General features: G+C 33.8%; 1 protein-coding gene across 1 annotated transcript; it reads right to left on the reverse strand.

Annotated features, from left to right (window-relative positions):
* Window positions 1-6,972: 6,972 nt before the first annotated feature.
* Window positions 6,973-13,582, reverse strand: LOC111285659 (plasma membrane ATPase 4-like). The gene is made up of 16 exons (XM_022875211.2): window positions 13,231-13,582; window positions 11,565-11,684; window positions 11,226-11,462; window positions 10,164-10,925; window positions 9,927-10,049; window positions 9,735-9,839; window positions 9,499-9,643; window positions 9,235-9,399; window positions 8,898-9,136; window positions 8,777-8,809; window positions 8,596-8,677; window positions 8,327-8,487; window positions 8,048-8,221; window positions 7,780-7,962; window positions 7,514-7,695; window positions 6,973-7,346 (listed from the first exon to the last, which is right to left on the reverse strand). The coding sequence occupies exons 1-16, from the start codon at window positions 13,285-13,287 to the stop codon at window positions 7,250-7,252; spliced, it is 2,865 nt and encodes a 954-aa protein (XP_022730946.2). The 5' UTR covers window positions 13,288-13,582; the 3' UTR covers window positions 6,973-7,249.
* Window positions 13,583-13,783: the final 201 nt, after the last annotated feature.

The raw sequence follows: 13,783 nt of genomic DNA on the forward strand, positions 1-13,783 counted from the left end.
AAAAATTTTTTTTTTTGGGTTTGTTGTTGGTTCCTTTGTTAAAGAGGATTGTGATTTTTTTTTTGTTCTGATAGTATTCCTTTAGGCTTACCCTTTTGTTTTTTCTCTCCCTTGGTTGCAATGGCTCCATGTATAGAGCTTTTGGGATTCAAATCTCAGATCTCTTGCGATCTTTTTGTGAAAAATTTGGGTCCTGTCCAATGACTTTTGGCCATCGGATTTTATGCTGCAAAGTTAGATAGTGTCAGAAAGAAAAACAAACCACTTTGGTAGCTTGATTTCAGCTACCAGAGTTAAAACCATTTTTCTTTTACTTTTTTTCTCTTTTTTCTAGATTAATAATAATAATAATAATAATTATAATAATATAAACAAAATTATAATAGGACAAAATTGGCGCCTACAACCTTTAATAATAGTGGAATTGAATATTAAAATTTCTATTTCATCACCATTCCTTGCTTCACTCTTTTTTTTTTTTTTTTTCTCTATTTCACCTGTGTGGTTATTCTTCTCTTCCAACTTGTATCAAACAACAAACCCACTTCATTGCCTATTTTCTCTCATTAGAACACCCAAAGCTTCTCAAAGAGAGAAAACTGTACATGATTTTCTAGAGGAACAAGTCCATTGATGAATTAGTGTGTCGAAGATTTAAAAAATTTTGCTTTTATATTTAGGCAAGTGTTAGCCTTTCATAATTACAATGTTATGCTTGGTGTAATTAAGTCTGGCTTTTGATTTTGTGGATCCTCCTTTTTTAGCATTGATTGGTAAATTCCATTTTTTCAACTCAATTTCTTGTAAAAAGGTCCCTTGTGAAGCAAATGTATTCCTAAATGTTAATCTTCTATAGCATCAAATGCATTGATAGTAGTGTTGTATTTTATATTCAGTATCATGTATGATTGACCGTTACATGCATTAAAAAAAAATTATGTGAAAATAGAGTTGTGGTTTTTGCTTCATCTACTCGCAGGCATGTAGTGTATGCACTTGGCATTGGGACAGTTTAAAAGAATCGGGAAATGACTCGTAATGTGTGGATAAGAGATTGGACTTTTGGGTTAATTAAATCAAAGATCTTTTTACCAAGTATGCATATTGCGTTTTATCTGATGATTTAATTGAAAATTAAATCTTAATTAATTGTTTGATAAAGAGATAATTTCATGAACAACATCTGCTTGACTATATGGTAGTAAAAAAAGAAGTTATGTGAAATAATTCCCATAGAAAAAGTCTCTTCTTTTTTATCAGAGAAAAATTTCTTCGTCACGACCAAAAGCAAAGTTATTGCATTGTAATTAGTGTGAACATCTCTTGCTTTTCGTGATAGTTTCTCGTCACGAAATTTGATCCAAGATGGAAAAATTCGTATAACATCATAGTCATTCTGCACGTAACAGACTAAAAAACAAAAGCCAATAAACAGTTTTAATGAAAACAAAATTTTAATCCGCTTAATATTATAATTATATTGTGTTTTTGGAAGAATTTCAAATGAATGGAGATTTGGAAAGGGTGTCAACCTTAACAGAATCGACACCTTTTTTGTCCAAAATGAAAAATCATGATTTATGGCTATTATTTATTTGGGGTGTCCAACATTCCCATCGCTAATATTTCAGTTTGTCCTTTTTAGGCCCACTACTATACAGAGAGATGGCCAAGAGATCCTTTGTTGATAATAGTGGAATCTATCATCACATCTACTATGTATGTAGTTTAATTTCAGTTTTAATTTGAACCAATTAATCGTTTTTTGTGTGTTCTAATTGCATAGTTTGCTCAGTTTCATGGAATAAGGAAGCACAACTCAATTCATTCACTTTATATTTCCATTGTTGAAGTCATTAGATTTAGAATTGTTGGATTACGAACTATATATAGCTGGGGACCATGTAATTATCAATCTTAGCCAGGCTTGGGGCTAAATGATATTATGTTTGCATAGAAAATGATTATACTCTGGTTTCTTCTCTTTTTTGTGATCATGTTTGCAACCACAAACTAACTTGATTTTTTTAGCATTTTATGAAGTACTATAGGAAAATATGTACGAAAAAAAAAAAGGGAAAATAAGCTGTGAGGTCTAAAATTTATTTTCTTGTTATAAATGTATATAACTGTTCAGTAGATTTTTTATTTTTGAGCCATGCATAATTCCCATCATCGTTGGCATAAATCTGAAGTCAATTGTAAAAGAAAGTTATACGGTGCCCTAGACTAGCGCTTAAAGTAAAATCCACATTGATTGAGGGGCATCACTTCACTAACAATAAGACAACCTCTTTTCGGTTTTGCAGATTTTGGCTTTGGTGGAAGATCAAGTATCATTTCAAACTTTTTGACTCTTAGCATTATTTTCTTCTAATCTCTTGAAGAGTATGCTTCGAGGATTGTTTTTCTAAACAATTAGATTTAGTCTTTGATCTTTTAGATGCTATAATTTGTTGTTGCTAGTAGACATTGTCTTGATTGTTATTATGGATGGAAGTGGATTCAATTTGATTTTCTTGAATAATATATAATATTATAAATTTTTAAAATTCGATATAAATTTGAATTAATTTTTTTTAAATAATTCAATTTGAATCAAATTCTATTAATTCGATTCAATTTTTCGGTTTTTAAACTTTAATTTTTTCAATATTATTTTAATAAAAGTTTTAATATATTTAAATAGATTTATATATAAAATAATTTTTTATTTTATAAAAATTTAAAAAAAAATAAGAACTAATTAAAATATATAACTCAGTTTAGTTTGATTTTTTTTATTTTTTATATTTGGATTCGAAATTTAATTTAAGCTGAATATATATAAATTTAATATTTGAGCTTGATCCAAACCAAAGAAAAAATTTGATTCAAACTGAATTAAATACTATAATTTCAAATCAATTTTTAATTTTCTCCAATTTTTTTTCTCATCCTTTGTATTTGTTCGTTTCTAATAAGCTCAATGAAGTAGTGACAGACAGATTCTTGTTTCTTCCAATGGAGCATTAACTGAGTATATCAGAGATAACAAGGCCAAATAAACAAGGAAAGGAATAAGTGGGGTTGTTTTGATTCTTCGTCTTATTAGCTACGCTAAGTTTATTTTCCTTTGGAGGTGTTGGCAAAAAGGTTTTGTCAGATGGAATAGGGGATAGATAAAGAATCTGCATATGCACGAAGATGGTTGAAAAAAGGACATAAAAAGAAAATATATAGCAGGAACATGAGCTGGGTGAATTGAAATGAGAGGAGAAAAGGATGATGGAATTGAATGGGGAAGATGAAAAAAGAGAAAATCGTATTGAAAGTAATTAAGGAGAGGAGTCATGTGAGTGCATTTATAGTGGGGCTTTAGGGTGCTGTTTTGTAGCTTAGTGCACATGGCCTCCTTAGGTAGGAGAAAAAACGAAGGCAAAAGCAGCATGTGAGGCCATGTGCCCACTCTCAACATACCCCCGTCCCCCTCATCCCATTCTCAGCATCTCAACATACCCCCATCCCCACCATCCGTCCATCCGTGATCAACTCCTCATTTTGGACTCTATCACTTTTGCTGATTGAATTTCTTTACCACCCCAATTCATATTAGCTGGAGTCCATATGTCAAAGTCGGTTTGGTGAGCGTGATTGTGTGTGGGTTAGGAGGGGGTGACCTTAACTGAAATAAGAGGTCATATTTGTACATATAACATATATTCCTTTTCTTGTCTAAAATGTTCAGGCGATGGGAGGTTTTTATGGCAGAAAAAAATCAAAGGGAGAATTTATATTGAATTTATAAATCATTCACTGAAAGGAATTATTGATAAAGAGATTTAAATCTAGATCTTATAAACGAAATATTCGAACTTTACCAACTCTACCGCATCACCAATTACCATTCCTTTTTATTTATAATATAAGACCTACCTATATGCTCAAGCTGCTGCTCGTCCTAAACAAAAACAGTTGTTCTCCATCCTTTTTCTTCTCTGCAGTTGAAGGTAACAACAGACTCTCTCTCTCTCTCTCTCTCTCTCTCTCTCTCTCTCTCTTTCCTTTATTCATCACTCTTGTCACATTGCCTGAGAGATCCAAAGGGGCTAAAAAAATAGATCGAATGAAGCAGGGAACTATGAAAGAAGAAATGGAAAGTGATGAGGAGGAGGAGATTAGTAGGAGGTTGACATATCTAAGGAATATTTTACCAGGAGGGAATGAGATGATGATTGATTATGAAATTTTAAGTGAATTGGGAAGTTATATTTCATGTCTTGAGTTACAGGTGAATATTCTTACATCCGTGGTACAAATAAATTGATTAAATTAATTTCATTTTTTGTAGCTAAATTAAGTGAATTTCTACTAAGGCATGCAATCAATCTGGAAAGCATCATTTAAATTATAATGCAGACTTTTTAAAAGATTAATATAGTTTAATTAAAATTAAATTTCCTTTTTCATTTAAACATGTATGTATGCATGTATTAATTTCTTCAAGAAGTTCTGCCAGGTATAAAAGCTAGGTACAAAATGCACCTTAATCATTGAATACCACAATGTTAATTCTCTGATTTAATTTTTGGATTACTTTCATTTCATTAGTATTATTATTTCCTCACTCCCTATTTGTTTGTCTATTTTTACAGAATTAAAAAAATATATATTGATTTTAGTGTATTTAATATTAAATTTTTAATTTTTTTTTTTATAAAACTGATGTTCCATAGTATTAATATTAAAACTAAAAAAATTATCAAAAATGATTTTAAAATATAAAAAAATAAAAGTTTTAAGTGTTTAAATAAGATATAATTTCGAGAAAAAATGAAATAAAGGGAGTAATCGTTATTCAATGAGACGAAATCCTATCAAACTTAAAAATTCGTCTAAATTAACACGTGATTGAATTGGAATCAATCCAAGTTAATTAAAAAAATTAAGAACTTCAATCCAAAAAATCAGAGAAAAACCAAAAAAAAAAAAAAAAAACTGAAAAAGTGATATGATTTTGAAAAGATTATTCCCTCTTTTGTATAGAATATGATTTAAATAAGAAAAATAATGTAAAAAATATGATTTAAAATATAGCAGTATATTGTCATATGATGAAAATATTTTAAAAATTAAACAAATTAATAGATGAATTGGGAAAGAATCCTCTCCACTATTAAACTATTTTGGAAATCTTCACTGTTTTTTCAATTACTAATCTAAGATCCAAAATTGTCCATATGACTCTTTTATTTTACTTGAGCAAAACATTGAGTTATATTAAAACTTAACATCGTTCTCCTTTCCCTTCTCATTTTCTATAATCAAATCTATCCTATTTCCCCAAGCTCCAAACCCAATCAGCTCTTCTAATCTTTCAATCCTCAAAATTTTGATTTACTCTGAACCTGACCAAAAAAATTTTCTTTGAAAGATGAAAAGGGAATTAATTTATCTCCGCCTGATAGTGAAACAAGTATACAAGTTGTTTGCAGATATGGAAGGAGGTGTCTCAAGTTACCGTGTTAGCGCGAGGACTTATCTATCAACAAGAGAGTAAAATTTGTAAAGATTTATTAGTCAACTCAACACTATTATTAAAGAATTAGATAAATTTTTTTTTTTAAAAAAAAAATTTAAGTTGTATATTTTGAATCCAAAAATTATTTAACACATAGTGAAAATTTTAAATTTCATAAACAAAACTAATAAAGTGTCACATATCTTTAAATATATTCAAAAATAAAAAAATAAATTAAAAAAGTGTGATATCTCATGTTTTTAACTCCACTTATATGATTAAAAAATTTCATTAATAATGTATGGACTTCACTTTTAACTGCTAGTTTTGTATTCATTATATAAGCCTCATGTGGGTGCAAATCTAAGACAAAAAAATAGTCTGAATAATTTGCTACAGTACAACCATATGATTGTGTAAAAATAGTAATAAGGAAATTAGGAAAATGAAAGAAAATTAAAAAAAAAAAGAAAAAAATATAAAGAAAATAAATATTACTTTTTATGATTGTACCCAACATGATCAGAAAAACAGTTGTTGCATTCACAATCTTTGAATGCAAAGTAGATTTAATAATTCTCACCTTATCTAATTTATAACTTATAAATTAAGAGAAAAAATAGTTAAAGTAATTAAGAGTTATTTTTAGTTACAAAAACGAAGCAAAAATGATGAATGCAAATGATTTTCGTCCAACTATGAGTTTAATTATTTAAACATAATTTTGAATTGATTCTTATGAAAGGACAAATACTCAGGTTTTTTTTTTTTTTTAAATCATTATTCGTGCTTTGAGCAAATTAATTCACATTTTCACTTAATATTGTGGATGGGTTAGGTTTTGTCTTATTTTGAAAGTCTGCTTCAAGTTGTGATCCTCATCCTTGCTCCAAAGTAATTAATTGTTGAGCAAAAGCAAACGTAGATAGGTCTTTGATTTGGAAACTGACAAATGTTAGAAGATGTTGAATTGAAATTATGGGATATATTATCCACGGCCTTTAATTTTCTTATAACTTTAAGTTTGTCATCTTAGTCAGACACAGTACTGCAAGTGGGCTTTTCCCACAGACAAAAGAATCGTACTGCTGATATTTTGGTCATCATATAGGCATAGCAGCAGCTATGAAGGTTATATTACAGCAAAGGTTAGAGGAAAAATATATATAAATATATATAAATAGCAGCTTTAAAACAAGTCAACCACGGAACCCAAAAACCTGCATGCATCATCACTGATGGATTGCATTTTGCATGAAGCAAATACCTATCACTTATCCAGAAAGAGAAAAGGCAACATCCAAAAATGGTCGGTGACGACTACAGTATGGTGCAACCGTGCGCTCGTTTTCAATTTTGTTCATTCGATATACTGACGTGAATTTCAACCACCGATTATTTTTTGGCATTCAATAGTTGCCAGGCAGTTAGCCTTGCGCAACCAAAAATGTAGAGCGTATACAAGAATCAAAGACCATAGAAAACCCAAGGTAAAAGTAGATTTTGAAGCCAGAAACCGTGCAACATGGAACATTACATGGCTCCTTATTGGAGCAAGAAATGACCAAACACAACCCTTTCTTCCAGCCTTGTATTACATAAGAAAGGAAAAAGCAAACAGGAGACGAAAATTATACCCCATACATGTTGTCCCTATCTAGGAAGTTTAAACTAATCAGTTCTCCTTTCTCTTCATGGCCTGCATATTTCATTTAACTGCAACCTTAGCTTCAAGCATTGTTCCAGTTTCTAAACTGTATAATGCTTCTCGATGGTATCAATGTCCAGCCCCTTCAGCTTCACCACTGACTCGACATGCCCTTTGAGGGTATGAAGCTCTCGAAGCCTATAAGCGGACAAGGAAAATAAAATTTGTTGTTAAAACTAGAATCCATAATTGTGCCAGCAGATTTAAATTACAAAGACGAAAATTTTAAGCTATTATTGGTTCTTCAAAGAAATATTTCAATGTGGTAGTTTGTAAATGCTTAGGAAGAATAACTGAATCTGTACCTTGCAACCTCTGCACGTCTCTTCGCCTGCTCAGCAATCTCGGACAACTCTCTATAGCTGCTCTTGTCAGTGAAGAGGTTAGTAGTTTCTGGTGGTTGAAGCCCATGTAATGTCCTTTGAGCAAGAGCCCATTGAGCTTCTCTCTCTTCCTTTCCATAATCTTTCTTGGTGGTGAATGCAGTCTGTTACAGGGCCAGTTTAGTAAACCAAACAACTGGTTGGAAAGTTTTATTTTTTTGAAGTAATCTAATGTAAGATAGGTGTACCTTATTTTCTAGCAAGTTGAGCCAAGCTTTTCCACTTAAGATGTAACGAATGGCAAACTTCATTAGATCCAGTGGAATGTAGAAAACAACACTGTAAAGCCATATGACACCAGCCCATCCCCATCCAATTCCTTTAATCCTTGCAAATCCCCAGTTAGCATATACAGCAATCACAGTAGCGACCTAACAAAAACCATTGATTAGCTTAGTGTATGATACATATTTTCATCGTGCTCGAGATTGGATATATGGAAAAGTAAGTTCTTACCAGCTGTGCAATAATGAATGCAGAAACCAATAGCAGTCCAGGACGCTCAACATATGACCAGCTGCGTGATCTAGTCACAAAAATTAAAGCCTGGCTCACAATGCTCACTTGTAAATATAAAGCAGCCGTCATTTCATACTTCTTGTCCCTTAGAGACCTAACGCCAAATTTGTCCTGCATTCATGGATAGAAACTGTTAAAGACTAAACCGAAATATTAAAAAAAATGAACTTCTAATCCTTCACTAAATATAAACTGCAAACTTTCAGCACCACCTACCGAAAAGAAGTCAGTATCATGCACAGCCCAGAAGAATATGACAGTCATTAATGCCAAGTAGCCTCCAAGAACTATTCCAGTGGCAAAAATTTCTTTCAGTTTCCAGCTATCAGGCAAGGGAGATGGCTTTACTCTGTCCTTTGAGATTGTCATAATAGTTCCTGAGTAATATTCAAATTGACTGGTGTTAATACTCTGTTTCAAGCCAGTTAAGGACAGAAAACAAGAACAAGATGCATTACGTAATAATACATTTTATAAAATCTCACCATCATTTAGAATGGCAATGATCAAAACCATGAATGGAGAAAAGTCAAACTTCCAGATGAGAGCAATAAGCATAAACCCAAACTACAAAATCAGAAATAAAAGGTCACATATATGAATCGATACCTGCAGCTTGAAGTTACTAATAATTAATTCATATAAAATCATTTGTTATGCACTTACCACAATACGGATTGTGATGGAGACTGCATAGATCTGTCAAAGTAAAGAAAGCAAAGTCATGCATTGCAAAATATACAGCATAAATATTTAGATTATGTTTAAAGAGAAGAGAGCAACTTACAGTGTAGTTCTTCATCCTCTGGAAAATAGCTCTGCTAGTTAACACTGCACTGATAATGACACTCAGTCCAGGTTCTGTAAGAACAATATCTGAAGCACTTCGTGCGGCATCTGTAGCATCAGCCACAGCAATACCGATATCCGCCTTCTTTAAAGCAGGAGCATCATTAACACCATCTCCAGTCATTCCACAAATGTGCTTCCTCTCCTGCAACTTCCTCACAATTTCGTATTTGTGCTCTGTAAAGTGAGTGTCATAAACAGGTAAATTGCTTGTGAATAAAAAAAGAAAGAAAAATTCCTTGCTCGTGAATAGCCAAAATGCCAAAACCAGTTACCTGGAAAGACGCCAGCAAACCCATCTGCCTTCTCAATCAACTCTTCCACAGGAAGAGCTGCTATGCTTGCATCCTTGTCTTGACCTAGCAAAGAAGCAGATGGATACATGTTTGTTCCCATTCCAAGTCTGCGGCCAGTCTCCTTTGCTATGGCTAGTTGATCACCTGGACATAATACAAAAGCATAGGTGAGCAATTGCCTCAAAGAATGAAGTACTAGTGATGGAATTGTGCATAGATGAAATTATAAAAGGATTCAATTACCCGTGATCATCTTGACATTAACACCAAGATTAAGAGCTCTGCGAATGGTTTCTGCACTGTCATGCCTTGGAGGATCAAACAGAGGCAACAAACCAACAAATTGCCATGGAGTACCAGCACTTTCTTTTGTTTTTTCTGGCACTTGCTGAATGTATAGCAAATGATCAGGGGTCAGGGGAAATTTCAATTTTAGTATAACAGAACAGTGATTAGAACATCGTGATTTCAAGAAAAACCTGTCTTGCAACAGCTAACGACCGAAGACCACGATCTGCAAACTTGTCAATAATAGAATGAACCTTCTTCTTAAGATCTTCTTTTGCATTGCAAAGGGCCAAGATCTGTCAACAGATATGAAACAATTAAGTCACAAAACGCCCCATAAATTTTCCTATATTACCAGCGGCAAATCATAATAATAAGGTTACCTGTTCAGGAGCACCTTTGCTTGCTCGAAGCCAGTTGCCATTGGAATCAATGTAAGTCAAAGCAGTTCTCTTGTCCACAGGATTGAAAGGGAAGAAGTGAACCTCTGTAATACCAGCTCTTGCCTGTATGAATAGCATATCGAACATAAATACTCATCTAGGAGCTATTTCTCTTTTCATTTTAGCCTTTTAGCAGAATCAAGTAACAGAAACAGAAGAGAGAAGAAATTGGTATACCTCCTTAGGGTCAGCAAGCATTCCAACTATGGCAGCATCAATGGCATCTTGATTTTCAGTTCTAGAGGCCCTTGCAGCAAGCAGGACAACATGCTCCTTATCCACATCCTTTACAAACACCTCAATCAAGTTTTTATCAACACTCAGCTTGTTAAGTGTCAATGTTCCTGTCTTATCACTACAAAGGACATCCATACCAGCCATTTCTTCAATGGCAGTCATACGCTTGGTGATAGCACCCTGCTGAGACAGCCTATGAGATCCAATGGCCATGGTCACAGACAAAACAGTGGGCATAGCAATGGGAATACCACCAATCAAGAGAACCAATAGATTGTCGATACCATCCCTGTACTTGCGGTGCTGAATGGGATACATGACTATGATCTCAACCAACATACCGATGGCAATGGAACAAATACAGAAGTTTCCAATAGCTGTGAGCACCTTTTGGAAGTGTCCCACTTGGTTGGTGCTATCCACAAGATGTGCAGCCTTCCCAAAGAAGGTATGAACACCGGTAGCAATAACAACAGCCTCAATTTCACCCTGTTTGCAAGTTGAACCAGAGAAGACTTCATCCCCGGCATTCTTGGTCACGGGAAGTGATTCACCTGTTAGGGCAGATTGATCAACCTTCAAGGGATCACCTTCAAGAAGACGGGCATCAGCGGGGATGATGTCTCCCAATTTAATGCTAATGATGTCTCCTGGAACCAGAATTGCTGCTTCTTGCTCACACCATTTGCCATCCCTAAGCACCTATATTTTACCACCATTAAAATTCACAATCAATCTCATTATATTCAAAACGAAAATAAACCTTCAAATCACTAAAATAACTCTTAGCCATCACAAACTTTCTGACATATGCATTTGGACATAACCAGCCATCAGATCATCCACCATGTGCATAAATTTATGTAACGGTTTTAAAACATCTAGAATCTTTCTTGACTATTTCTTGCATGAGAACTTGCCTTCTTTTAGCTGTCATTCAGTAAAAAATAATAATAATAATAACTCCTGCATAAAAAGGGTATCAATAAATCTCGCTTTTACCTTGGTTTTTGGGGCAAGACCAGCCATAAGAGCAGCGGCGGCATTGCCAGCATTGTTTTCTTCAATGAAACTGATGGTGGAGTTAATTACCAACAGACAAACAATACCAACAAAGTCTTGCCAATCTGGGGGCTTCCGATCACCATTAGCCAAAGCAATGGCCATGATGGCAGCAGCTTCCATGACCCATGACAAGGGATTCCACATGAACCCCAAAAACTTGAGAATTTTGCTTTCCTGATCATTTAAAAATATAATATTCCAAATTATGAGCAATCAATATTAGGTCTTTAAGCAATTTAAGGTCAAGATGTATCCTTATCATAATAATAGTAAGACCTTTTTCTCTTCTAGCTTGTTGGGACCAAAAATCTGAAGCCTGTTGGCTCCCTCTTCCAACGTCAATCCTTCTCTGGTACATTTCAGCTGCTCAAACACTTCCTCGATTGGGATTTTTTCCTGCAAAGCAAGAACATTACCACAAAAAAGTCAAACAATCTAATTTTTAATCATTTTGAGTCTTATTAATAGTTACAATATTTGCATCAGATAAACCTTAGAATATGATATTGGACCGAAATTTCATAAATATTTTTCCGAGCCGAATAGGTCAGGTGGACCGAGTGGACTCGTGACTCATTGGGTTATAACTCGGGGCCTCGGGATGCTACCCATATGAATTAAAAGCGTTGACTCAAGCCGATCAAAAAGGTCAATTGTCAGGAGATGGGGACAGTCCCCACTTTTTCAACATGTGATAGGTCCGTGTAATCCACGCTCCATTCTAAGTACCGTGTATCAAAATTAGAGCAAACATATTCAAATAAAATTTTAGTTTTTTTATACATAGTAAAAAAAATTAACTGATTGTGTGAAGAATATTTAACAAAATTAACAAAGAAAGGGAGGATTTGATGAATCCAAGAGAAAGGGCAGGTAGTGTCAGCGCCCTTAAATGTGAGAGAGGAATTAAAATTCTCTTTTTTACGTCCAAAAAATAGAAGAAAAAGGAAAATCTGAATTCTAAAGAGGGAAAAGACAAACGTACCACAGAAAAGCACCTGAAATTCCCAAACTAACAAAACAAGCAGACCACTCTCAATGAAAACACAGACAAAAAAACTTAATCAAAATAGTTGTTAAGGAAAAGATTAAAATGTAGCCAACTCAGTCACTACCATGTCATTTCCCTCTTTTTCACATGTTTGCATCCAATTTTGACTAGAGAAAAAAAAAAAAAGGAAAGAAAATACCAGTAGTTTTTTTCCTCAGTTTGATTATATATGACCCAAAATGATTTGTTGATAAAATTATAAATTTGTTATTTTTATATCATTTGTAAATATTCCAACAATTCAAAATCAGACAATATCTTTACTTTCATATTTATTAATATTTTTAACATGTTTGTCACATGGATAGAAGAGGACCTCTCTCCATTTTAGTACTACATGGTACAGCTCTATTTGTTTGACTTTTTTTTTGACGAAATCGGATTATTTGTTTGACTTTTAAACCTCCAATTTCCAATCTAAAAGACATTAAATTCAACAAATTTATAATTTGGATATCAACTTAATCAAAGGGTGAAATTTTTGTGAAACAAAACGGCTATTGAAAAGGGCCTTCACTAATAGAGTTAAAGAGAGAGAGAGAGAGAGAGAGAGAGAGAGAGAGAGAAGGAGAGGGGCTAAAAAATATTACTTCTTTCATTATCAGTACGGCAAAGTGAACAACTTTTGTTGGGAAAATGAAAAAGAAATTCCATGAGTCTCCCGCTCTAACTCATCTAAGCCACGGGGGAAAGCCTAAGAGACCAAAAAGAGAAAAACACTAACATGGGCTGAAAAAGCAGCCCCTTGTAGATCTCATTCACAGATAACAAAGTAAACAGCTCGGCAAAAGACGGAAATTTAGATAACTGAGAAAAAAAAAAAAACCCAATTTTTTTAATCAGAAAGAAGAAATTGCATGCAACAAAAAAAAAATGGAAATGAATAGTTACCAGATCAACAGTCTCGTTCTTGATCTCTTCAAGACTGATGGCTTTGTCACCACCCATGTTTTGTTTCTAACAGCCAACAGCAGCAGCGGCAGCAGCTTAACAAAAGGGTACTCAAATTAAAAGCAAGATTAAAAAAAAAAGAGCAATTAAAATCTCCTAGAATTGTGAAATGAATGCAGAGATTGGGTCTGGGGTGAGAAAGTAAAGACCATTTAATGAGATTTTCAGAATCCCAAGAAACAAAAGGAAAAAGAAAAGGATTGGGGGGGGGGGGGGGGGGGGGGGTTGTGTTTGCGGTATGAGTGGGGATAGCCAAAAAGAGAGTTTTTCCTGAGGCTTTTGTTTTCCCTTTGAAGAAGAATGGAAGGCCCCAGCCTTTATATATAGCTCTCAAAATTCTCAAAGGACAGAAGAGAGTCTCTTTCCAACTCCTTTACTTCCTAGGGTGGGTGTGGGACCTTGCCTTTGCGTTCACCATTTCTCTTCCACACCTTTCTCTCTCCTCTTACCGGTGAGTTGTCGGTTTCTCTATGGATCATCATCACACTATCAT

Source organism: Durio zibethinus, chromosome 6 (assembly GCF_047325235.1).
Source record: "Durio zibethinus cultivar Kanyao isolate XHJ-2024 chromosome 6, ASM4732523v1, whole genome shotgun sequence".
Taxonomy (NCBI): Eukaryota; Viridiplantae; Streptophyta; class Magnoliopsida; order Malvales; family Malvaceae; genus Durio; species Durio zibethinus.